Source organism: Parasteatoda tepidariorum, chromosome 4, assembly GCF_982258835.1.
Source record: "Parasteatoda tepidariorum strain Cologne lab strain chromosome 4, Ptep-v5.0, whole genome shotgun sequence".
NCBI classification, from domain to species: domain Eukaryota; kingdom Metazoa; phylum Arthropoda; class Arachnida; order Araneae; family Theridiidae; genus Parasteatoda; species Parasteatoda tepidariorum.
This window is the reverse complement of record NC_141758.1, coordinates 117,521,244-117,549,133: the sequence shown is the minus strand read 5'-3', so window position 1 is coordinate 117,549,133 and position 27,890 is coordinate 117,521,244. Positions and strand designations below refer to the sequence as shown.

Sequence of the window (27,890 nt, the reverse complement as noted above, 5' to 3'; positions counted from 1 at the left end):
CGAGCCCATGAACGCCGGGACAACAAATCTGACTTGCCACGCAGCTTTACTAATTGCGCCATGCTTCACATGCCTGCTTCGCGAATATTTAGCTTAAAACACCTCCTCCCGGAAAGTAAACAAAACTTATTTTGGCCTATTGTGGGCCCACTAATTGGGGTATAAAAAAATCCTTCGGTATATATGTTCGATACATTAAACTCTAATTTAGGGCGGAGATTGAAATTTATAGGTTAATATTCTAGGGAGTTACGGGGTCTGATGTGCGCGAGCCTTCTAACACGACTTTTGTCCCTTTTTCAGCCATTATTCGCTCTTTAACCAAGAAAAAAAGTTCTTTTTACATATAGAATACTTTATTCTCTTTAAAATATTGAAAAGAAGTCTAAAAAATAATAGAAGTAAAAATAAATAAATAAATAAAAATTATCCGAAATTTATCCGTTTATTAGCTATTATTCGCTATTTCCCAAAGAAAAAATAGTTTATTGTTATATGCAGAACACTTGATTCACGTTAAAATATCAAAAAATATATTTAAAAAAAATAATAAAAAAAAAGAAAAAATTTGAACGCCGACCCTCGCAGTGTTTCGAACCCATGAACGCCGGGACCACAAATCTGACGTGACACGCAGCTTTACCAATTGCGCCATGCTTCACATGCCTGCTTCGCGAATATTTAGCTTAAAACACCTCCTCCAGGAAAGTAAACAAAACTTATTTTGGCCTATTGTGGGCCCACTAATAGGGGTATGAAAAAATCCTTCGGTATATATGTTCGATACATTAAACTCTAATTTAGGGCGGAGTTTGAAATTTAAAGGTTAATATTCTAGGGAGTTACGGGGTCTGATGTGCGCGTGACTTCTAACACGACTTTTGTCCCATTTTCGGCCATTATTCGCTCTTTAACCAAGAAAAAAAGTTCTTTTTACATATTGAATACTTTATTCTCTTTAAAATATTGAAAAGAAGTCTAAAAAATAGTAGAAATAAAAATAAGCAAATAAATAAAAATTTTCCGAAATTTATCCGTTTATTAGCTATTATTCGCTATTTCCCAAAGAAAAAATAGTTTATTTTTATATACAGAAGACTTGATTCACGTTAAAATATCGAAAAACATATTAAAAAAAAATTTAAAAAAAAAAATTTTAATGTCAATCCTCGCAGTGTTTCGAACCCATGAACGCCGGGACAACAAATCTAACTTGCCACACAGCTTTACCAACTGTACCATGCTTCACATGCCTGCCTCGTGAATATTTAGCTTAAAATACCTCCTCCCGGAAAGTAAACAAAACATATTTTGGCCTATTGCGGGCCCACTAATTAAGGTATAAAAAAATCCTTCGGTATATATGTTCGATATATTAAACTCTAATTTAGGGCGGAGTTTGAAATTTATAGGTTAATATTCTAGGGAGTTACGGGGTCTGATGTGCGCGAGCCTTCTAACACGACTTTTGTCCCTTTTTCAGCCATTATTCGCTCTTTAACCAAGAAAAAAAGTTGTTTTTACATATAGAATACTTTATTCTCTTTAAAATATTGAAAAGAAGTCTAAAAAATAATAGAAGTAAAAATAAATAAATAAATAAAAATTATCCGAAATTTATCCGTTTATTAGCTATTATTCGCTATTTCCCAAAGAAAAAATAGTTTATTGTTATATGCAGAACACTTGATTCACGTTAAAATATCAAAAAATATATTTAAAAAAAATAATAAAAAAAAAGAAAAAATTTGAACGCCAACCCTCGCAGTGTTTCGAACCCATGAACGCCGGGATCACAAATCTGACTTGCCATGCAGCTTTACCAATTGCGCCATGCTTCACATGCCTGCTTCGCGAATATTTAGCTTAAAACACCTACTCCCGGAAAGTAAACAAAACTTATTTTTGCCTATTGTGGGCCCACTAATTGGGGTATAAAAAAATCCTTCGGTATATATGTTCGATACATTAAACTCTAATTTAGGGCGGAGTTTGAAATTTATAGGTTTATATTCTAGGGAGTTTCGGGGTCTGATGTGCGCGTGCCTTCTAACACGACTTTTGTCCCTTTTTCCGCCATTATTCGCTCTTTAACCAAGAAAAAAAGTTCTTTTTACATATAGAATACTTTATTCTCTTTAAAATATTGAAAAGAAGTCTATAAAATAATAGAAATAAAAATAAATAAATAAATAAAAATTATCCGAAATTTATCCGTTTATTAGCTATTATTCGCTATTTCCCAAAGAAAAAATAGTTTATTGATATATGTAGAACACTTGATTCACGTTAAAATATCAAAAAATATATTTAAAAAAAATGATAAAAAAAAGAAAGAATTTGAACGCCGACCCTCGCAGTGCTTCGAGCCCATGAACGCCGGGACAACAAATCTGACTTGCCACGCAGCTTTACCAATTGCGCCATGCTTCACATGCCTGCTTCGCGAATATTTAGCTTAAAACACCTCCTCCCGGAAAGTAAACAAAACTTATTTTGGCCTATTGTGGGCCCACTAATTGGGGTATAAAAAAATCCTTCGGTATATATGTTCGATACATTAAACTCTAATTTAGAGCGGAGTTTGAAATTTAAAGGTTAATATTCTAGGGAGTTACGGGGTCTGATGTGCGCGTGCCTTCTAACACGACTTTTGACCCTTTTTCAGCCATTATTCGCTCTTTAACCAAGAAAAAAAGTTCTTTTTACATATTGAATACTTTATTCTCTTTAAAATATTGAAAAGAAGTCTAAAAAATAGTAGAAATAAAAATAAGCAAATAAATAAAAATTTTCCGAAATTTATCCGTTTATTAGCTATTATTCGCTATTTCCCAAAGAAAAAATAGTTTATTTTTATATACAGAAGACTTGATTCACGTTAAAATATCGAAAAACATATTAAAAAAAATTTGAATGTCGATCCTCGCAGTGTTTCGTACCCATGAACGCCGGGATAACAAATCTAACTTGCCACACAGCTTTACCAACTGTACCATGCTTCACATGCCTGCCTCGTGAATATTTAGCTTAAAACACATCCTCCCGGAAAGTAAACAAAACTTATTTTGGCCTATTGTGGGCCTACTAATTGGGGTATAAAAAAATCCTTCGGTATATATGTTCGATACATTAAACTCTAATTTAGGGCGGAGTTTGAAATTTATAGGTTAATATTCTAGGGAGTTACGGGGTCTGATGTGCGCGTGGCTTCTAACACGACTTTTGTCCCTTTTTCAGCCATTATTCGCTCTTTAACCAAGAAGAAAAGTTCTTTTTACACATAGAATACTTTATTCTCTTTAAAATATTGAAAAGAAGTCTAAAAAATAATAGAAATAAAAATAAATAAATAAATAAAAATTTTCCGAAATTTATACGTTTATTAGCCATTATTCGCTATTTCCCAAAGAAAAAATTGTTTATTGTTATATGCAGAACACTTGATTCACGTTAAAATATCAAAAAACATATTTAAAAAAAAAAATAATAAAAATTTGAATGTCGATCCTCGCAGTGTTTCGAACCCATGTACGCCGGGACAACAAATCTGACTTGCCACGCAGCTTTACCAATTGCGCCATGCTTCACATGCCTGCTTCGCGAATATTTAGCTTAAAACACCTCCTCCCGGAAAGTAAACAAAACTTATTTTGGCCTATTGTGGGCCCACTAATTGGGGTATAAAAAAATCCTTCGGTATATAAGTTTGATACATTAAACTCTAATTTCGGGCGGAGTTTGAAATTTATAGGTTAATATTCTAGGGAGTTACGGGGTCTGATGTGCGCGTGCCTTCTAACACGACTTTTGTCCCTTTTTCAGCCATTATTCGCTCTTTAACCAAGAAAAAAAGTTCTTTTTACATATAGAATACTTTATTCTCTTTAAAATATTGAAAAGAAGTCTAAAAAATAATAGAAGTAAAAATAAATAAATAAATAAAAATTATCCGAAATTTATCCGTTTATTAGCTATTATTATTTCCCAAAGAAAAAATAGTTTATTGTTATATGCAGAACACTTGATTCACGTTAAAATATCAAAAAACATATTTAAAAAAAAAATAATAAAAATTTGAATGTCGATCCTCGCAGTGTTTCGAACCCATGTACGCCGGGACAACAAATCTGACTAGCCACGCAGCTTTACCAATTGCGCCATGCTTCACATGCCTGCTTCGCGAATATTTAGCTTAAAACACCTCCTCCCGGAAAGTAAACAAAACTTATTTTGGCCTATTGTGGGCCCACTAATTGGGGTATAAAAAAATCCTTCGGTATATAAGTTTGATACATTAAACTCTAATTTCGGGCGGAGTTTGAAATTTATAGGTTAATATTCTAGGGAGTTACGGGGTCTGATGTGCGCGTGCCTTCTAACACGACTTTCGTCCCTTTTTCAGCCATTATTCGCTCTTTAACCAAGAAAAAAAGTTCTTTTTACATATAGAATACTTTATTCTCTTTAAAATATTGAAAAGAAATCTATAAAATAATAGAAATAAAAATAAATAAATAAATAAAAATTATCCGAAATTTATCCGTTTGTTAGCCATTATTCGCTATTTCCCAAAGAAAAAATAGTTTATTGTTATATGCAGAACACTTGATTCACGTTAAAATATCAAAAAATATATTTAAAAAAAATAATAAAAAAAAAAAAAAAAAAAAAAAAAAATTGAACGTCGACCCTAGCAGTGCTTCGAACCCATGAACCCCGGGACAACAAATCTGACTTGCCACGCAGCTTTACCAATTGCGCCATGCTTCACATGCCTGCTTCGCGAATATTTAGCTTAAAACACCTCCTCCCGGAAAGTAGCATAACTTATTTTGGCCTATTGTGGGCCCACTAATTGGGGTATAAAAAAATCCTTCGGTTTATATGGTACAAAGATACACCCTTGATTTTTTGCTTAGAACAATATATTTCATCAGTTAAACTATCATGAAAGTATTGTAAGAGGAGTTTAAAAAAATAATATGATAAAAATAAACTAATTTTCTGGGATTTTACCAGTTTTTAAGCATTATTTGAAATTTCCCGAATAAAATTTTTTTTTCCTTATAGGATCCTTTAATGTATCGAAAAACACATTAAATAAATAATATAATGTAAAATAAACAAAATAAGAAAAAAATAAAAAAATTAAAAATTGACCACAGCTGGGGTTTGAACCAACGCCCCCTCGCTCCATGCGTAAATCACTAGCACATGGTCTTAGCCGTTGAACTACGCTTATACGAGTATCGCGCTACAACATAGCTTCAAGTACCCGCTCCCGGTTTGCTAGACAGAAGACTTAAGGGGCCATTGCGGCCCCCCTAATTGGGTTATAAAATTTTTCTTTGGTAGAGGGGTCCGGCACATAGAGGCCTGTATTCGGTCCGAGTATGAAAATTGTAAGAGGAGTTTAAAAAAATAATATAATAAAAATAAATTAATTTTCTGGGATTTTACCAGTTTTTAAGTATTATTTGAAATTTCCCGAATAAAAACTTTTTTTTTCTTTTAGGATCCTTTAATGTATCGAAAAACACATTAAATGAAAAATATAATGTAAAATAAACAAAATAAGAAAAAAATAAAAAAAATTAAAAATTGACCACAGCTGGGGTTTGAATAAATTACAATTTAATTACATTGTTAAAAAATTAATTTTTATAATTAAAAAATAAAAAGTAATAATTTATGTCATATTTTTTAATCTTCTAGCTTCATTAATCTTTAGGTCAGTGAAGCCTCGCTACTATACTCAAACCACCGTATTTTGACAAGGCTGTCAAAAAGCACGCGAACCTATGATCCCATCCAGTGTCATAGAAACTATCTACCCCCTCTCCAAAATGTCCAAACTGTGATGGCAAGTCTGAAAAACTTTAAATACATATTTTCTCTGCCTTTTTTAGTACTTCTCTATACCCAAGTGTTTTGTTTTAACCTTTCCAGCTAAAGGATTTCATTTACCAGGTTATGCTTCAAATCTCTGTCTCCTTTTCGCGAATTTTTCTTAAACAGTGAGAATGTCCCTTGAAGATAAACAACAGGTGAGCTAGATGCTTTAGGCATTTCATTTAAAATTTAAGATTAAAGAACTCATGTAACAGAAATAGAATGTCAGAAACGTCGTAATCAAAATAGTTGGATTACAAATTTGGCAGAAAATTTAATTTTTTGTTTTTCAAATAAGCTTCGAGGAACGAGATTAAATTTTTCTATTTTTATAAGACTATGAAGAATGGACCTAATTTAAGAAATCTATCGTCTCTTGGGAATTCCTTTAAAGAGCATTAAGCAGTATGCTTTTGATGAAGCTATATGCTTGGTTAGTTTTATTTCCACCCACTAAATGTTTGAATTAGTCATGGAACTAATTTAATCTGTTAGTGGTATATCATGATTATTGTATTTTCTACTACAAATCGTATTTTGATATCGTAAATAGCATAGTAATTTTTATAATTAAATACTGTAAAGTATATGAATTATAAACCAACTCTTAAATTCGATGTTATAAAGGTTTTATAATTTTGTATAAAACTTTAATAATACAAGTATAGTTATTTAAAAAAAGAAATGTAAAAAAATTAAACATTCTGTTATTATATTAAATTGTAATTTATTTCAATTCAAATATGTTTATGTAGGAATGGATTGCAAAACAATTCTATTTGGCCATTTCATTCAATTTGTTTCAGTTTTATTCTTTTTTTTTTTTCCAATGTCATGGAAAAAAATAAATTTTTTCCAGTAAATATTCCTTACTATTACCAATCCAAAATTTCTTGACAATATGGAATAAAAAATTGTGTACTATATTTTCCCTTTTTCTCAAGAAGGACCCTCTTTCAGCTTGCCGTTTGATTCTTGAGCCCATACTGTGTGGTGAAAGTTTTTTGTTTTGGTAAATTTCTTTTACCCTTTGTAGCTGAAACCATTAGTTTTGTCTCACCTTGTATACTACTAGCAGCTATGTAATTGATCAACTTGTTTCCAGTAAAATATTTCTGCAACAAAAGTTTATTCAGCTAACTTTATTTTTGTTGAAAGAGACAAATTTTTGATTTTTTAAAACCAAGTTTTATTTGCTAAGTTTAATAATAGAAGTTTATTATTTTTGTGAAATATGACTGATTTATTGATATACGCCAATAATACTTACTTTTTTGATGATGCTACTGAAATTAAACATAGTTTTTTTATTTTGAAAGAAATTTCTTTAAAATATGTTTTATAAAATAATTTTTTGATCATCAGATTTACCACATCGAATTACTGTGTTTTATAGAATCTACCTCTTTTTTTTTTAGCAATTTATAAAATAGCACCCTCCTGTGTTTTTCACATTTTTTAATAATTATGAAGCAACAATACTGTGAATTCTGTTTTTTTATTTAATTACATAAACCAGGTTGGAAGATTTGACAAAATAATGATAGGTGGATAGTCAAAAACCCTTAGAATGTAGTAATCATTCATAAAGAAAGGACAGTAGAAAAAAGTGAATTTTTATTTCTGTCTAAAAATAACTTTTTGAAGAACATTTTCTTTTTTTTTCTTTTTTTTTTTTGAGGACACACCTTTTTTTTAGATTTAGGTAAATGAAGAAAAAATTATTTAAAATAATTATGCCATAAGAATGAGTTAAAAACACGTATATTGCTAGTTTTGATGTAATAAATGTGTGTTCAGTTATATATTTAGATTATTTTTGGGTAAATAAATCCTTTATGTACTTATTACAGTTTAGGAAATTTTAAATATTGACTTACTGACCTCTTGGTAGACACTCATTAAGAATTGTATCATTAAGAATTAATATTCTCTATTATGGAATTATAGAAAAATTTTATGATTATAGTCATTACAGGTTTATAGTCACTGTCCACTGCAATAAAGTTTCTTATTCAAACTTTTTATTCTTTCACAGGAATGGACACCAGGTGAATATATACCAGATTTTTTTTTACGATGATCCTCAGAAAGCTCTCGTGTATCTGAACGACTTCATCACTGGATTGATTTAACTCTTATAAATGGTCTCTTAAACAAATGGATTTGTTTTTGGTGTGTTGAAAATCGTAATCATTTTCTGTACTTTGATTTTTAAGTAGCTTTTAGACTTATCATTATCCATAAAGATTATTTTTTCAGGTAAAAATTAAAATAAATAATGTGAGAGTACTAATTTTTTTTATTTCTTATTAATTCAATTATTTAATAATAATTTAAAATTTAAATTATTCTTTTATAATGGTTTTAATTTAGGTGGGAAGAAAAACCTGTATCAGAATTTTTTCGGGCTTTCTGCGACATGCCTCTCTAGTACTTAAATCTTTCTGCAAGATTCTTTTAAATATAAAAAATATATACTTGCTAACTGAAGCGTCAACTTAAAATTTTTTTTTTTTTTAAAAATCTAATATTAAGGCAGCTATTCTTGCATTTTGTAGGTTGAAAATACATTAATAATTTCCTTTTAAGCAATTTTGTTAATCTTCATCACATTGAAAGAAAATAATAAAAAAAGTTGTGAAATCCGTAGCAGTAACTACCGGGGAAAAAAAAAGATTGAAGGTGAAATCACATGAATCGGTTTCTTCAAAAAAGTGTTACTAAATGTGTGTTTTCATTTCAAGATTCAGTTGCTGTTAAAAACAATATCAAATTAATAATATAGGATTTTGAATACTATGTGAAATCAAAAGTAATAACTAAATAAAGAAAATTAATAGAACAAAAATTTCTGCTGAGAGGAAAACCAAAGTTATTTACTTCCTAACGGAAAAATCTTTTTGCAAGAACTCGGTAATGTTCTGTGACAATGTTGCCACAGTGGAGAAAAATATCACTCATTAGTATATTTTTAAAATATGTTACATATGTTAAAATACAATCTAGTTAATTCTTACCCGAAAGATTATGTATCTTATGAAACTGAAGCTTTACTTTGAGTTTAAATCATTTAATATTGATTACCGGTGGTTGGCTTTATTTTTGGCTATGTTATTTCTCGATAAATCACCAACAATGGATCTCTTCTCATGATTCTAAAGGTCTGTTGAGAACAATTCAATTACTTTTTAATTTGGCTTTTGATTAGGCAGGTCATGGGGAACTTGTTTTCCATGGCCTGTCCTTATTAATATTATTATGCAAAATTTATTTAACTAGAACTCCTATGGACATAAATTTTTTTATCTCGAGCTACCAAATAAAAGTTTTATTATAATTTATGTTCCAGTTTTCATCTTCTACTGTTATTTTCATCATCCTGTTTTCATCACAATCTTCAATTAGTCAAGTATACCATGCATCTTCCAACTTCACTGATTTTCTTCTCAGCAGCATTTTAACAAAAATATCATAAATTAATTTTGCTAAACACAAATTAGTCTTCTTAATTACATTGAAGCACATTCTTTTTATTTTATGTTCTTTTCATTTTCAGAAACTTGTACATTAGAGGCTGTTAGGAATTATTATTTTTAGTGGTTGTGAACTAAATTAGAATTTTTAAAGCAAAGTATAAGTTTTTTAGAACTAAAAGTTTTAATTTTTTTTGTTAAAGCGTTAGCAATCATCTATCTGACCATATAGTATTTGTTTAAATTATTATATTTTGTTTTGTAATTCTTTTTTATAAAATATTAATACATTACCCTCCCTTGCGACCACTTGGAAATTTCTTAGCAGTTGGAGTGTCTGCCTTTCTTTTTTCGCTATCTTATGCCCGTATCTTATTTTGCTTATGTAACTTTCTTATTCAAGGTGCGTAGCGTTTTTAAGAGTGCTTAAAGGTGCTTATTTACAATTGTTTTTTAAAAGCTCTTAAAGGTGCTTTTTATATGCGTCGTGTTTTATAAGTGCTTAATTTTTAATTTTCGAAAATGAGATTTTTTTTCTTGACTGTGTTGATTTTCGCTGTGTATTATGCAAAAGCATGGTTTTCACATTGTTCTATTAATTATTTTCACAATTCATTCAAGAAAATTAATTTTGGCAAAGCGTTGGTCGGTAGAGTATGAAAGCGCCAATCATGTTACATGTTTGATGAAATACATGGGAGTGACTACTGAGTTGGGTTCGGTGATATTCTTGCACTCTCATGTGCAACTCTGCTGCATTTTTCAAGATATTCTCAATTTCAGGCTTCATTTTCCACCCTCTAAAATTGAACCAAAAAAAATTTGATCTTTTTATGGTAGCTAATATAATCAGAAAAGAGTTCTTTGCCAGAAACTAGTTGTTTTTATCATGATCTTATAATGTCTTTGAAAATTATTTTGCATTTTGTTAATGTATATAGTGTTTAAAAAGTACTTTAGAGGTGCTTATTTTTAGTCGAAAATTTGGTTATGCATCCTGTTATTTATTCTTATTTTTATTATGAATATGTATTGATTATGTATGTTATTTAAAGAGTAATGTATTTTTTGTTCATTGCAGTGTGCATTGCTTCAGGATCTAGAGTAGCTTTGTTTAACAGGCTTCTCTCCCAGACTGTCAGTACTCGATATCTTCATGTTGCGAACGGTAACTTCCATGCCAGCTCTACTCAATGGGGTGCTTTCACCATTCATATCTGTAAGTCTTATTTTCATTTTACTCTTAATTTCATATAGGAGGAACAAGACATTTTACCTTTAAAAATGGTTATACTAAATAGTAAAATATTTAGAAGTAGTTATTCTTATTTACACCATTTTTGAATCCAATTATAAAGAGGATGCTGTACAGTGCTAGAAATTCTTCATGGCAATCTCACTTTCACCTACATAAGTAATTTAAAGTTTATGGAAAAGTGAATTCTGTGCATTTAGTGTCTAGGTAAATCTAGTGTAGTTTCAAAAGCTGAAAAAAATGTTCTTCAAATATCAAAATACATGCAAATTATGGTAGGATCACTTTTTCATTGTCTACTCTTAAGTAATCCTGCCATAATTTGTTTTCATTTTGATATTTTGAAACTTTATGGTTTACGTTAGGTTTACCCAGAGGTGATTGTGCTTCGAAAAAAATCCGTATTTCCAGATTTTTTGCTAACTACAATCCAGAAGTTTCTGGAAATCCAAAGTCTAGAAGTTTCAAGAAATCATCAATCACATTTATGTATAAAAATTCCAATATATTTTGTTTAAAAATAATAGAACTAGAATTTGTTCTTAACATTTCTTTCATTCGTAAATTTTTCTTTTCTGGTAGTGTAATAAATGTGATTTGAGATAAAAGTGAACTTATAAGTAATTATTCATTGAAATTACACTACATATAATTTATTTAGAATTTCATGTTTGAATATTTCAACAATGATTTAAATTTATAAAGATACTTTGTATATATATTTTGAAATGCGTAATTAATGATTTTACTTAATGATTTTAGTTGGGCTCACAATCACCCCTGGTTTACCTTAACAACAAATTTTTTTATGCTTCAAACTACTTATGTAGGAGAAAGATAATTTTCTATGAAGAATTTGTACAACTATTCATCCAAAGATTAAAATTTGTAATAGAAAATATTCAATCATCATGTTATTATATCAGCCTAGAATTTGGATATATGGTGGTTCTAAATTATCTCTATGCTTATTTACATCATTATTTTTGATAAAAACAAAAACTTAACAAAAGTATTTTAGGTTTTTAAATAACATCCTATATCATTTTTTTTGTAGCAATCTAGGCACATTAAAACAGAACAAACAATCATTTGTTATAGTTATCATCCTTTGGTATCCAAACATTAAGCATTTATGTCATGTTACGTCATGTGTAATTAACATTAATATCTGATTTAGTATAGTTCAAGTGCATTTGTGTTAAAACCGTGTTGTGGAATTTCAATTCTAAACATCAACTTTGTGATAAGTTTTTTTTTATCTATTATATTTTTATTATCTGTTCTTTACTAATATGTTTTTTGTAGGTTTTCCCTCTCTAGTTAAGTTATTTGGAAAGAAAAGCACTGAACTGCTCTTATCAATTCAGTTGTTGTTGTTATTATTATTATTACTTAATTTTCTCTTAAAGATAGACTTATATTGCAGGGCTGCCAACTTTCTACACTTTTTGGGAAAATTTCTTATAGTTTTTTCTTGCTTTGATCAGTGACTTTTGGCATAGTAAATTTGACTTATTTTCCACGCCACTGAGTCTGAATGATTCAATAGTTCATATGAAAAAACATTTAGTTCCAGTTCTTTTGTTCTTAAAACTTAACCATAAGTAACCAAACATTTTGAAATCTTTAATTTTTAATTGTATGTTCAATTGTTAAATGATAAAGTTTTAATTTTTTGTTAATGTCTTTTGATTGTCTACCACTCTATAAAAATATTTCACAAAAAGCTTAGTAGTTGGCAGCCCCATATATTGTTCTAAGATACTAAAGGTCAAATAGAAGGTAAATAAATAGTTAAATGCCACAGCCACGTGTCCTGTTTTGCCAGTCAGTTACAATGCACATAACTACTTTTTTAAAAGTTAAAACTTATGTGATCTTTTGTCGAAAATGTGGTAAGCTATAACCCTAAAATTAAAGAAAAAGAAAGATAGTTTGAGAAGATTCTCCCAACACAAAATTATGAATGTTAGCTGTACAATATTTTATTTTATATTACAGCAGATGTAAAGCTGTTTACTTCTAAAACATGCTATAATTATTTCTTTTCTCACTGCTGAATTGGTTTTGTAGTGGATGATACTGAATCAGAGTCTGAGGAATTTACTGTTTGTGATGGTTACATTCATTATCGTTATACTGTTAAGTTAGTCTGTTCAGTTACAGGAATGGCATTACCTAGACTGGTAATTTTTCAACTTTATTGTGTTTTCTTTTAATTTAACAACTTAGGTTTAATATGCAATAGTGTTTTTGTATATCTTTCTGAATGGTGTCTTTGTTTTATTTTTAAATTTAAACTATATATTATTATTCTTTTTGAAAAGCAGAATAGAAAAAAATACTTTTGGCAGTTTTAGTGGCAATATTGTTTTTGTGTATTTTTCAGAATGTTGTCTTTATTGTTTTTTTATTAGGCTTCTTTGACTTTTTTGTTGTTTGAACACATTTAAATGACAAACAAAAATGGTTTTCTTTTTAAACTATATATTAATATTTTATGAAAAGAAGAAAAGAAAAAATACAAAGCGATAAATTCTGTTTTCAAGCTACGAAAAATGCTGATTATGTTAATGTTATGATTATGTTAATGCGTTATATGATTAATTGTTGTTTTAATTTTGTTCTTTTTAATGAAAAATATTTTCATGCTGTTAATTAAAAAATATTAGGTTTATCTTTTAGGTCTAATTAAAGAGCTTTTTAATATTTTTTATGTTTGTTGCAAAACTGAATTTTTATGAATTCTTTATTTCTTAAGTTTTATTGAAAGTAATTTGAATTTTCGTGAATGTAACAATCTTACTTCAAGGTGGCTACCCACCTGGAGAACCTTGAAAACCTGGAATTATCAGGGAATATTTTATACTGGAAAAAACCTGGAAAAATCAGGGAAATTAGGACAGAAACCTGGAAAAATCAGGGATTTTTTAAAGAAAAGCTTGAATTTTTCCTTTGATTTTTCTTATTTTTACTAATTTAAATTATTTACTAATTTTGTTAATTAAAATTATTTTACCAACTGTTATACCCACTTTTGGACGAAAATTTATTGCCAAACAGTTAAAATACCATCAACTTAGCAATACTTCGCTTGCATCAAAATTAGGTTCATTATAACCATGTTAAACTCCCATTGTTTCTTAAAGAATAGAGAACCTTTCCAGGTCACCTCATTCCCATAAGGTGACCTGGCTAGCACTCTATCCCATGAGTCAAAGATGATAAACATTACATTAAACATTACATTGATAACACTAAAAAAATAATATTTTAAATAAAATACTTTATAATATTGATGCTTTTCTTGGTCCCATCCAAAACTTTATGAGGGAAAAAAAGCAAATTGACCTGGAAATTTTAGGGTTTTTACCTGGAAAATTCAGGGAAATTTGAAACCTGATTTGAGTGGCCACCCTGTAACTTGCAAAAATAAAATTTGTTACTGCGATGTGATTGCTGCTTCAATCTGCCCCATAACTTATATTTTCCACAAAATTATTTCATACCTGTTCCAAAATAAACTTGAAGCCAGAAACTTTCGTCGCAGTTGTTCCAACGCAGGCTTTTTTTCATTAAATTATAATGAACATTCTCCAAAAATTTGTATTCAATCACATAATACATTATTGCTTTAATATTTTTGTTGGACTTTAAAAAAGCATTAAATATTTAGAATAAGTAATAAATAATGTATTTTTAAATAATGATATAAATGTGCATGCATGTCCATGCATCTCCCTCTTGTAATATGTCTTATACATATGCATTCTTATTATAGTTAATGGGGAAAGTTGACAAACAGACAGCTCTTCTAGATGCTGATGATCCAGTTTCACAACTTCATAAATGTGCTTTTTACATAAGGGATACTGAAAAAATGTACCTTTGTTTATCTAAGGAAAGAATCATACAGTTTGAGGTAACACATTTTTTTTTTAACGAACTGTAAAAAAAATCCATGATGACTTTTTTAAAATTAAGTTACTAAATCTTTAATTAGATTTTCTTAATAAATTTAATTTATTCAAAATAAATTGTAAACTCTCATGAATGGTAATTAATAATTGACCCCTTTGTTGCAAACAGTAGATATGTGATAATTTCAATATTTTTATTGAATTCTGTAATTTTTGAGGGGTGTTTTCAGTATTTTTATGTACTTTTTCTTCAATTTCTCACATTAATTTTTTTAGTTTGGTCACATGTTTAAAACAAGGCCAAATTAATTCGTGTTTTCAAGCTCTTTTTTAGGATTAAGTGATTTATATAAAAGTTAGGTATATCAGGACTCTCACGGGCTGGAAGAACAGGGATAACCTGGAATTCTCAAGGAATTTTATTCTGACTCTCGAAAGCAGGGAATAGTCGGGAAAAATTGCATATTTTTACAGAAACTTGGAAAACTCTCATACCTGGAAGAACCCAAAATTTTCAGCAGCAGTAATCAGTTATTGAGATTCAATTTAAATAATTCTAACATCTGTTACAATTATTTGTTATAAAAATTCGACATTTTATTAAAACTTTTCCATGTTCTTATGCTTGTTCAATGATACTTTTTTTGCTCACAAGATGTAATATCTACACATAATTTTATATTTGACATTACTAATGAAATTCGAAGTTTTCTGATGAAAAATTGTGTGACTTACATAAAATATGGTCTGGATTTACATTGAAATTTTCCTGAAATACCTGGAAAAGTTAAGGAAATTTTTGTATAATATAGCAGGTGGCAACCCTGTTATATTACACATAGTTGATTATATTAATCGGAAGTAAAACAGAAAAAATTATTTGAGAGAATTAATAAAATTTGTTATTTTCAGTAACTGTGGAGCTTTAAAATGTACCATTTACCTTTATAATCAGTAAAAATGTTATAAATAAGGGAATAAAATTATTATTGAATCACACAATTTGTCTTCTGAGAATAAATACAATTAAAATGTAAGATGATATGTAATAAAACCTTGATATATAATTTCTAAATTATTATCACTTATCTTTGAATTGATAATTATTTTTTGTTTGCTTGCTAGTTGGCAGTTTATGTACAGTCTCTATGTGTCCTTGTTTTATTTTATTTCTTCATCTCTGTTTTATTTTTTACTTTAAATAAAATTTGAATAAAAAAATTAGTAAATGTAATTTTATTAAATAAAAAAAAATTAATTACATTTAAATAAAGTGCAAGAGAACTAAGTTATATATTATATTACTTATAATAGTAATTAGTAATAATTAAAATAGTTAAATTTTGTTCGTACTTTTATTGATGTAGAAAATAATAGAGGTAGTTATTAAAATTAAAAACAAAGTATCCTTTACATAAAATAGCTTTAAGTGTCATTTTTGGATTTGTAAGAATATTACTAAACGTTGTGAGACGTGAGGACTTAAGAATGAAGCTCTTTCCGCAACAAAAAGTGAAGTGTCAACCATTTGTTATTTTTTCCAGCAAATTATCTAGTGACCCTTAATTGACCACCCTCTATTCTTAACTCCTACTCTTTTTTTGTGACCATAACTCAACTAAAATTGAAGGGAAATTTTTTTTTTTTTTTTGTGGCCTCTTAGAGTTTGTCAAATTCAAGCCAAATATATATGTACCTAAAGGAAAAAATAGAAAATCCGTTGAGAGAAATGACATATAACCAGTATTTCAAGTTATCTCCATTATAAAAACAAAAATAATTTAATATGACATACATTAGGAATAAAAGAAAATGATATAAAATAAATGAAAAAAAATTACAAGTGTGAAACATATGAACGATGCTTTGCTCTAGCTTAAAGTAACGAATTAGAACTAAGATCCCAAATGATTCATTACTTTTTTTCATTACTTTCAGTACTGTTATTCACAAATTTTTACTGTAATACATTATGCTGTTTGGAGGTAATTTAGCAAAGATTTGTTAGCAGGCGTTCATACCTTTAATATTCACTTTTGCACTATTTCTTTCTTTAGGTATTGATGATTTTGTTTTATTTTTTAAAAATTTCTCCTTTCCTCTCCTAAATTAATGATAGTTAAGGAGGTGATGCTGATAATAATAATGAGATGATAAAAAACATTATTCTTTCATGATTAATGTACTATTGAAATAGGATATTTCAGTTTAAATTGAAATCAATATATTTTTACATTTTCATTAGGCTACTCCATGTCCTAAAGAGCCTAACAAGGAGATGATAAATGATGGGTCTTCTTGGACAGTCATTAGCACTGATAAAGCAGAATATACTTTTTGTGAAGGAATGGGCCCTATTCGCTCTACTGTTACTCCTCTTCCTGTAGTACATAGTCTTCAAGTAAGCATTTCTAATCACTAATAGTTGATTTTTATTTTTCTGATTCAGACTATTGTAATATTTACACTTGATAAGATTACATAAAAATAATTTCATTTAATAGCTTTTTTTTCCTCCAATTTTTGTCTTAGAAAAATCTTAAAAAAAATAACAGGGAGTCCTTTCTTCATTGTTAATACAGTGAACACCACACATATTTTGAAGGAAATCCCCTTTAAATTAAAATTAGATTCGTAATAAATAAAAATTAAGTAAATTTTAAATAACTTTTCAGTAATTGCTTAAAACATAGTAAATTTTTTAGTATTATTATATAATTCTTTATACTGTCAGTTACCAGTGACTTACTGAGGTAGTTTACTGAGTAGTGTAACCTTTTCTGGGGGGCTGTGACAGCAGTAGTCACATCTGATCTTGGGGTCCTGTGGTGGGACACTTTCAGCGTAAGAATTGGGGAAAAAATCTCCTCCTCAGTTAAGAGACAGGATCAAGTTACAGCGGGATGTGTTTTATTGTTTTAGTCACTAAGAGAGGTCTCACCTTTTTAAGTTAAGGGGTTTCTTTACATTTCTCACCTACCTTCAAACATCTATTTCAAGTTCGGGTACTTTTTTGTTTGTCCACCGTTTTCTTACGTCTTCTCTAGTCAGTTTAATTGTTGCTATTTTTTTGTACAAATTTTTTTGTTCTAGTTGTGAATTATATTTTGAACAAATTAATTTCTTTATTACAAATATAATTTGACGAATATTTTCAATTGTATATAAAAAATATAGAATAATCAGAATCACTCTTTTAAGTAAATTAAATCAAATTGAAATAAAATATCAAAGAAATATATTTTACATAAACTCAAATAAGTACTTTTTTTTAGGTTATGTTTTAAATTCATGTTATAAATATAGTTATTGGAATTTTAAACTTTTGATTATAATTCCTGCAGTTTAAAACAATGTTCTTACATGATTTTAAATAAATATCTGCATTTCCGAAGAAAAATATGTGTATTTAATACTACTCAAGAGTATTTATTCATACTTTAGGATGCAAAAATATTTTAAATGTCACATTTATAAATATATAATTTATAATTACTAATGTATTTTTTATGTTTAAGAAATTGAAATCATAAACGCTATTTTTAACTTTTTTTAGAAAACTATTTTCCTTTCGTGGCAATTTTCATGTTTCTTTCCCTCTTTCTACACACAGTTTAACTTTTAGTTATAGTTCCTAGAAATTCTTTTAATATCTCAGTTTTGTATCTTTTTATTACATGAGTAAGTTGAAGTCAATTGTAAATGACTATATTTTTTAAAAAAATGTAAAAATGGAAGGGAAAAAAATTATATATGCTACGCAGTTTCGATAAAGTGCTTACTTTTCATGAAATTTGCAGCAAAATAAAAGAAATGAGCCTAATTGTTACATGCTAATCATTTGCAACTGAAGCACATTAACTGAAACATTTATGAGTTTTCATGTTTTTGGAACTATTTAAAAAACTCATAAAGGAAGTTGAAGAAAAATTTTGTTAGAAATTTCGAACGCTTATTAGATTCTATCTAAGAGTTCATGGGATAAATGTGCTAAAAATTGTGTTTTAAATGATTTAAACTATTATATACTATTTAGAAAATTAATTCAAAAAATTTTGTATGTTTATTTTTGAATGATTAACATAGTTATTAAAGTTTATAATTTTTTAAGAAATATTAAAAATTTATAAAATAAAAAGAATTTATTTGATAACAAAATTTTCAATCGAAATTATCTTACTTTCTTAACAAGAAGAGAGGATCTTTCAAATTAGCCGGGAGTTAGGGCGAAATTATCCTCATTTATCTTGCTTTCTTGTTTCATTATTATTATCAATAATAATAACAATAATGAATAAATGACTCTGATGAATAAAGAGAAAAAATATTTATCATTTATTGAAGTGACCGGTATTTTTCATAAGTCGATAGACAGATAAAGAAGATGAAAATAAAATAATTCAGTCGAAGAGTTAATATCAAATTAAATTTCCTATATTTTCTTTTCCATCGGCTATGACTTAAATCCATTCACTAATAACTCAGACTGAAGAGACCTGTCTATAAAAATATGACATTACAACTATTTATGTTCTTTCCTAAGATTTATTATCTTTCGATAAGATATTAAATTTTCAACAATGCTACAAATATTTATAAATTAAAATATTGATATTTATTATGTATAATATGGATAATTATAATTAAATAAATTAAGACCACTGTAAAAGAACTCTTTATGCATATAAAAATTGATTCATAGAAAAATCAATTTTACTCTCGAACAAAAGGGTTTTTCCTCATTATGACCTAATTTCACTGCATGATAACTCTCAGGAAGAACTGATTTCACACTTAAAACATAGTAATTCCCAAAATGCAAGAGAGGAAGATCTATCCATTATTTACATGAAAAATGGATATACACCGAGTTTTCCCTTTAGTCCTCGAAATTTCCGACTTTTTTTTTAACTCAATAAAAGAGTGTTTATGATCAGCGTGCACCTCATTAGCTTGTTTATTTTTTGCGGAAACATGTAAATAAACCAATCGTTTTAATATGGCATCAAAGAGCTTATAAAAAAATAGATATCACTTTAATAACTGATTTAAATAACGCCACCGATACCAAACTGAAATTTTCAAAAACCGAGTTACCTGTTGAAACAATATTCCAAAGAACAAAGTTTTTATAACTATTCTTCAAATGTGCAATAATATTTTTACATTTAAATGTTTAAATGTTTCGTAAAATGTTTAAATGTTTCGTAAAATGTTTAAATGTTTCATAATACTTTGAAAGTATTAATGTAAAACAATGACATACTACAATTACAATAATTTTAAAATAAATATATGATGAAAAATATTTAATGGAACGAAAAAACAACTTTTTAGATAACCTTTAATAGAAATCAAATGTGAGATAGATAAAAGATTCAATAAAATTACTTTTATGATGGAGATTTTAATTGTTAATATAGTTTAAAATAGGTATTGACATTGTAAATTTATAGTTTTCTCTTTTTATTTGTCCTATATATATATATATATATATATATGTGTGTGTGTGTGTGTATGTATATATATACATACCCTCCAACTGCTAGGAAATTTCCGTAGTTGCTACGGAAATTGGAGGTAAACTACGGAGCTACGGGTGAATAGTAAAATATTACGGATTAAACGAAAGCGCCTGCCCGATCTATCCGCTGTTGTCGTCTTTCAAGCGTGGTGAGGTCACTGATTGCGTATCGCCGAAAATGACGTCATGAGTTGTTAGCCTTGGTCGGGAGAAACCACTTGATTATGAAGGGTTACTCATCGGCGGCTCCATTGTAATCTGCCTGAATGCAGCTGTTCTGTGAGAAGCTGCGTTAGCTTGGCGAACAAAGAACACGGGGCGCGCTCAAATGATCAGAAAGTCGGGTCCACAATCGTGGTTGCCGGGAGAAAAGTGTTGCACCAAACAGACTCCTCCATTCTGCTTTTAACATGTAAAGTCTATGGCGGGCTTGTCATACTTTGAATCGATTTTTCTTGTTCAAGAATCGGAGTGATCAATTAAAAAAAAATACTAATAATTTTTTCAATCTTTCCTATCCACGAAAATGTAGGTTAATTTTTTTTTATCTTTATTACTTTTTGTAATATTGCCTTTGAAACACAAGTCACTTTCTACCTTTGAGTAAGGGAGGAAGGCAACTTCCACCCCCCAGTTCACTAATCTTCTCGGTGGGAGGTCTTGCTCCCTTTTGAAAATCTTTTTCTCTCTCTGTCCTTCTGAAGAACTGATATGGGGAACGCTTTAAAAACCGATAGCTTTCTTTTTAGTAATAAGCTTGTAATTTATTATGAAAATTATATTTGTTGATAATTTGTTCATTCTATATACATTTTATTTATTTAGTAGTGATAATTTTCTTGTTTTTATTCATTTTGAGAATGGAATTTATTTTTTAAATACATTATTTCCCTTTTTTTTTAAACTTTGTTTCTTGTTTCTTAAAGATGTTTCAGAATTAAAAAAAATTAGCTGCTGAATAAAGTGAGATTAATTAAAATCGAATAAATGACGTAAAGATCTTCCAATATACTATAAAGAAAGCATCACAAAACTGCAGTTTTCCTTTTTTTTAAAAAAAAAAATATATATCGTACACTCATTTGTAGGTTTAAAAAAACATTTACATTAAAAAAATTTAAAAGGTTCCAATTTTTTCATTCCGTAAATAGTTTTAATTACTCCAATAGCTGGGATAGTATGTTTTTTCACGGTAAGGAAAAAAAATAGCTAGTACACAAGACCACGCATCATCCAAACATGAACAAGCACTTAACCCTGTTTTTAGGGCTTTAATGTAAATACACAAAACACTAAAGTATTATGAAAGAAATTTTCATTTTAATCAGCAAATGAAGAAAAATATGAAAATACACGCATGTATTGTAAAATTCTTTAAAAAAAAAGGAAGTAAAAGAGCATTAGTGGTCATAATTAATGATCACGAGAGAAAAATACAAACGGTATCAAAATATAATGAATCGATGCTTAGGAACGAACGCAACACTGAAAATATTGAAACCAGTTTGATTGCCAGATGAAATAGAAAGAATGAGAAATGTGATTATTATAAACACCACGACATTTCATCACGATAAATTAAAAAATGAAAATAAGCTGTAATACTTAGAGTTAAGTTACTTTTTGTTACTTCAGACAGTCAAACTGGTTTTGATGTTTTCAGACCTGATTCCTTAGTTGATTCCCTAATCGGTAATTCCTAATTAATACACTTTTTAAAACTTTTTTCGCAATATTCTAAAAATATATATTAAGAGTAGTAATTATGCAATATCTTATGTATTTAATAATGAGAAATTTTTCGAATTCATATTAAAAGTGTATAATGTAATTTTTATTCATAATTTTTTGCTAGAACAAAGTATGTAATCAATGTGTTATTTTAATTTCTCTTCCCTGACCCTCTTTTGCCATTCATGGAGAAGAGTTTTAGTAGAAATTTCTATACTGCAAACTTTAATTAGTGTAATTATAGTTAATTAAAATATAAGAAAACTAACCGTCATTAGCATTACATAAAGAGGAAAAACACGAAAACCTCCCAGGGTTAGCCAGCATGCCATCTACATGAATGAATCTCCCAGATAACCATAATTTTCTGTATTTTTGTATTTGATAAAATTTTGTAAAGTAAACGTGTCTCAATCTGTTGTTATGTTGTAAGTTTTAATGAAAACCAATAAATGCCTTTTCTTTCAAAAATTTCGTTATCGTACTTTTTTATAAATTAATTTCGATTATTTTGATAAATCTTTATATATATCACAGTGAGCAGTCTCACAAATCTGTATACTAAAATGTAAAATAATATAGAATTGTTTTATTTTGTTGTTTTTAATGATCCATCGAAATGATCTATTAGAAAAATAAATTAGAAATTATTAATTAGAAATTTTAAAAAAATTAACAAACTTTATTTGATCTATAGAGAAAATATAAATTTATTTTTAATGTAGTTACTTTATATGAATTACTTTCATATGACTACATAGTAAAATTTTATAAATTTAAATACTCTGGTTATTATTAGTTCTCTAAATAATCAAATCAAAATAATAAACAATTCAAGATATAATTAGAAAAAGTGCATGTTAAATAAAATGATAAAACTATTTTGAAAATAAATAAAGTCGTTTTAGAGTTAAAAAAAATATTTTTTAAGTTTTTCTTAGAAATTGAAAAAGCATAATATAAGATGAAGAGTGAGTTTCTTCTGATATCTTTTGAAAGCTAGTTTACCCCCGCAGGTTGCAATCCCCCTTCTGTGACAGTGATTAGTTTCGGGTTACTTAACACACGCACCCCCACAAAAAATGTAAGGGAGACAGTGGAACTGGTTTTGGAGGTGCTATATATTTCATCCCTATTCGAACCTATCCTTACTGAAGGTTAGAATTGAAATGGAAAGGCCTCCTTAGGTATTCTTTGGCCAAGTGCGTTAGTTTTTGCTTTACACCGTGTGAAGTGAAGTGACTTCAATAAAATTTTTGAAAACAACTTTGAATTTTGCTGCTCCGATATTAAAAGAATGATACGTTTTTGTTTGAAATTTTAGATTATTTTTCATCCAGCTTTTATCGCGTTAATTTTTAAGTTGTGTATTTATTATTAAATTTTATTGTGATGGATCGTTATTTGAAAAGATCTATTCAGGACCGGGAAGTTTCGAATGACGATGGAGAAGAAGAGGAAGAATAATCAAAAGTTTAGAGAGGAATATACTAAAAAGTTTCCTTGTTTAGTATCGGGAAAAGAAGGCTTTGCGAAATGCACTATTTGTAGTTCGGAATTCTCTATTGTCCACGGGGGACTGGATGATTGTTGCCGACACGTGATCGGTCCTAAACTTTGTGCTACTGCAAAAGCACAGGTGCATCAGCAACCTATTAACAATTTTTATTCTTCAAAATTAGAAGAAAATGGTGTGATTAAAGCTGAAGTATTATTCGTACGGTTTTTAATTGAGCACAATATTTCTCCATCTGCTTCTGATCATTCTGGCGCCTTATTTAAAAAATTTTTTCCCAGATTCCGACATTGCAAAAAAGTATGGGTGTGGACATACCAAGACCCAGGCAATAACTGTTTCCACTGCTGAGGGGATAAGAGAGAGTACTCTAAGTAAGCTCAGAACATCATTATTTTCTCTTTCCACTGACGGAAGCAATGACATATTAGATAAAAAGCTATATCCTTTAATTTTTAATTATTATGATGAAGAAAAAAGACAAATCGTATCATCACTGGTTTCTTTATCTGAATCAACTAACAATACTGGTGAGGGAATTTTTCAACTTGATGGAGAGTTTAAAAAATATCTACTGAAGTGGGAGAGTTGCATAGCATTCAGTTCTGATAATGCTAACACAATGGCTGGATGTAATAAAGGTGTTTTGAGCTATATAAAACAGAAGCAACCAAATATAAAATTCATTGGATGCCCTTGTTATTTGGTTCATCTAGCAGCTCAAAAAGCTACAGCATCATTGCCCGTTGATGTGGAGAATTTGGTGATAAAAGTTTTTTACTACCTTGAAAAGAGTAGTAAAAGAAAGTATGAATTTAAGAACTGTCAGATAGAATGTGATGTGAAACTTCACAAGATTTTAAAACATGTTTCAACTCGGTGGTTAAGTTTAGAAAATTCTCTAAAGAGACTAGTTGAGCAGTGGGACCCATTGCTAATTTTTTTTTTTTTTTATTAGGAAGAAACTCATTTATATAATCCATTTTTCTTTCAAAAAATTGGTATTAAATTGTTTTCTTGATTTAATTGCTTTAAAATTTGGTGTAAAAAATATTTAATAAGAAACATCTTAGAATCTGACCTTCCTAAATAAAATAAGTAAAAATTTTTTTGGTAACAATTGAATGAATGTAGAGAAAAAGTTGTGGAGTTCACTTTTTGCATTTTACTGAGATGTTATATTATTTTTCTTTGAAATTTGTATAAATGTACAATAAACTTTCATTTGCAATTTAATAATTTTATATCCTTAGAAAAGTGTACCTTCCTGTATGTGAATTAAAATTGTACTATCTAAATAACATGATTTTTTAAAAGTCAATGGCATTTTAATTTTTTAAAAAATTTCTCAATGTGAAATAACGTTTTACGCTTGTTTCAAAATCTATTTTCTTATATTTATCAACTGCTTTTTGAAATTATAAGTGAATATAATTAAGTATCAATATGAGCATAGCAAATATTGCGGAATGCCGTAAATGTGTATTGCGCGAGTGCTACTGATGGCTAGGTAGGCAAAGTTGGAAGGTATATATATATATATATATATATATATATATATATATATATATATATATATATATATATATATATATATGATTGTGTGTGTGTTCGTGCATAATTTTTTTATAGCTAGCGTAGTGAATAGTTTTTTGGAACTATGGTTAGGATTATTTGTTGTTTATAGAATTTAAAACAATAAAATGAGGAAATTGTGACACACTGCACTAATTCTGAATGTTTGTAAAACACTATAAATAGTCAACATGTGACATTCGGAATTTAGCTTTTTACCCTAAATCGTATAAAACCACCAACGAAGTTTTCCCACGCTTTTTTAGTTGTCAACAAAAAACTGGAATCCATCCCCAGTGGTATTTCTATTATCCTGAACTGCGGTGGTGTAAAAATATATCAAATGGTATTTAGAATAACAGAGGGAGAATAAAACTCTTGGGAACAATCATCACTTGATTTGTTCTAGGGATTAGTGGTTCCCTTTCTTGAATTTATCCCCCCAGTCTCAGAAAGAACCCACCAGAGGATCTCTTATTTTTGCGCCCACATGAAAAGGTTAGCACTGATTGTGTTTAACTACTAAATCTTTTTACTATTTTTTTATCATAGCACTTATTTTAAACTATTTCTATATCAAGAGTAATTTCTAGTTACAGTTATCATAGTGATAGGAACATTTAAAAATAATTTTTAAGATAGTGTTGCAATGTTTTGCTGTTATAAATGAATGTATAATTAAATCTGTAAGGCATCGCTGTCTGCAATATGTATTGAATCTGCAATTTAGTATAATTTTTAAAATTTTTGTTTTATAAAGTCTTTTTCTACATAGCAATGTCTTTGTCTTTTATATTTTGATGATATAGATTTCTAAATTTAATAGTTTATTTAATTTGTAGCATAAATATTTAAAAAAAAACAAAATTAAAAGTAAATATTAAATTAAATAATATAAATAAATGAATAGTATTATATTCTTAAAATAATCTTAAATTATTATTAACTTTAAAATAAATTTGATTGTTATGAATTCTGAAAAAGCTAATTTATTTGGTTTTGACTAGCATATAAACGTGCATGCACAGTGTCTTAATTATTAGAAGTTTTTTTATGTTTTGTTTTATGTGCTTTGTATACTGCTTCATAAATTTTTGATTTACAGTTTATGATATTTTGACGGGTAAAATCAAGGCAATACTTAGGGGTCTCAAAGGTTGTGTACGAGATGTGGCATGGCATCCTTACAGAAATGAAATAATGAGTAGTTCAGTGAGTATTTTCTGTTTGTTTCTCACATCGTATATATAGTTTGTCTATGGTAAGAACTCCCCCTGCCGCAAAGTCTGAGGCCGTCCGCTGCTCTGGAAACAAGAACAGCGCATTTCAGGGAGTGTAGCTTCTCTTTACTCTAGGGCTAACACAGTTGACCGGGGGGGGGGGAAAGATTCCCTTTCTCTCGCCGACCTGGGCCAAACCCTGTCCTAAACAATGATCCCACACCCCCCCACTTGAAATAATTATACCTCGTTACCATAGTCACCACCACAGGTCCGGGCGAATGGTTAGGGGAGTTCTTATTTTAGACAAATTATAGTAGGTTGTGCTGTAACTCTTTCATTGGACTTTGTTATTGAAAAGCTGAAGAATGATTCAGTGGTTTCTTTTCTATGTTCATCAGAAATTTATTCCAAGATTAATATTACTTGCGATTGAATGTTTGCAAAGATAGTTTGTTTATGTCATTAAATGTCTGATTACTTTAAACTAGCTTGATAGCTTTTATTTTCAAAGTTAACATATGTATTTTTAAAAAAAAAATAATTTTCAAAATACAAAAGTAATTGAAGTATTATTATAGACACATTTGTTTATGTTTTTATAAGATTAAAAATGTGAAATAAAATCTCAGAGTTGCCCATTTTTTCTGGAATTGTTAATTCATTTATCAATCTACTAAAGTTAAAGTAATGCATTAAAAAATTAAGTTTCTTTCTTTTTTTTCTTTTTTCTTAAGAAATATAGTTGCAGGGTTGCCTCTCCACAGGGAGAATAGGGAAAAACTGGAAAATACGGAGAATTTAAAAATAACCGGGAAAATGCGGGCGATTTTAAGATTTTCATTACAAACTGGAAAAATACAATGAATTTTGTTTCTTATTTTCGTCTCTTAAAAAATGGTGACCACTCGGAGCGCAATCTATGGGATATTTAAGGATCATATTTCAGCTATACTAAACTATTTCATTTATTATTTTGTTTTAATTATGTTCAGCTGTACCTTTTTTCTCTAAGTTTTTCCAGCAATTAAAATTACTCTAGTTAGCCCAATATAGCTCACTGATTATGTGTTTCCTCTCAATATATTGTGTATAATATTTACAGGGAATTTTTTTCCAGATTAGAGTGAAAAACCTTGGGTTTTTGCAATCCTAAAATTTGTTTAATGTTAACTATTAAAATTTGTTAATATTGAGGAACCAAGAAAATTTATTTCAGTGAAAGAATAAAATAAAATGGTCTTTTGCAGTGGGATGGAACAGTTGTGAAATGGACTTTTAATAAGACAGAAATTGATTCAGACTCTGAAGATATAATGCCTGGTAGAAGCAGTGAAGTGGATGGTTTGAGGAGATCTCAGCAGATAAGAGAAGGGAAACCAGGCTATTCTCTCCTATTGTATTGTAATTAATAAAAATATATTTTTTTAAAGAAGGTGTTATGTATAAATAAAAGTCAATAAAATTTGCTTTTATCTGTGAATTTTTATTAGAGTATTAATATTGCTACATTATAACTTAACACCTATATTGTTGTGCAATTGAAAGTACAATGCAAGTGTTTCACATTAAATAAAAAAAACTTGAGGACTATTTCCTTTTTCTTAGCAATGCTAATAATACTAAAAAAGAATTTTGAAAAATTAATAAAGAAAACTGAGTTTTGAATTTTTTTTTTTTTTTTTTTTGCTCTATGCAGACTTTATAGTTGTTCTGATGTTCCTGATGGAAAAAAAAGTTTTTTTTTTCTTATTCATCTTGATTTTTAGCTTTTT

General features: G+C 28.6%; 1 protein-coding gene across 4 annotated transcripts; it reads left to right on the top strand.

The window, feature by feature from the left end:
• The first annotated feature begins 6,119 nt into the window (after nucleotides 1-6,119).
• Nucleotides 6,120-27,598, top strand: LOC147812636 (suppressor of hairless protein homolog). 4 transcript variants are annotated; one of them, XR_015433336.1, is made up of 8 exons: nucleotides 6,122-6,328; nucleotides 10,453-10,590; nucleotides 12,703-12,815; nucleotides 14,411-14,551; nucleotides 16,795-16,950; nucleotides 23,602-23,694; nucleotides 26,001-26,107; nucleotides 27,366-27,598. XR_015433336.1 is itself a non-coding variant. In XM_087161961.1 (6 exons), exons 1-6 carry the CDS (start codon nucleotides 6,322-6,324, stop codon nucleotides 27,525-27,527), a joined length of 717 nt encoding a protein of 238 aa, XP_087018087.1. In that variant the 5' UTR covers nucleotides 6,121-6,321; the 3' UTR covers nucleotides 27,528-27,598. The 4 variants fall into 4 exon arrangements, 2 of the variants coding, with proteins under 2 accessions (XP_087018088.1, XP_087018087.1); XR_015433337.1 differs by lacking the exon at nucleotides 23,602-23,694 and having other exon boundaries at nucleotides 6,124-6,328; XM_087161961.1 differs by lacking the exons at nucleotides 23,602-23,694; nucleotides 26,001-26,107 and having other exon boundaries at nucleotides 6,121-6,328.
• The last annotated feature ends 292 nt before the right edge of the window (nucleotides 27,599-27,890 follow it).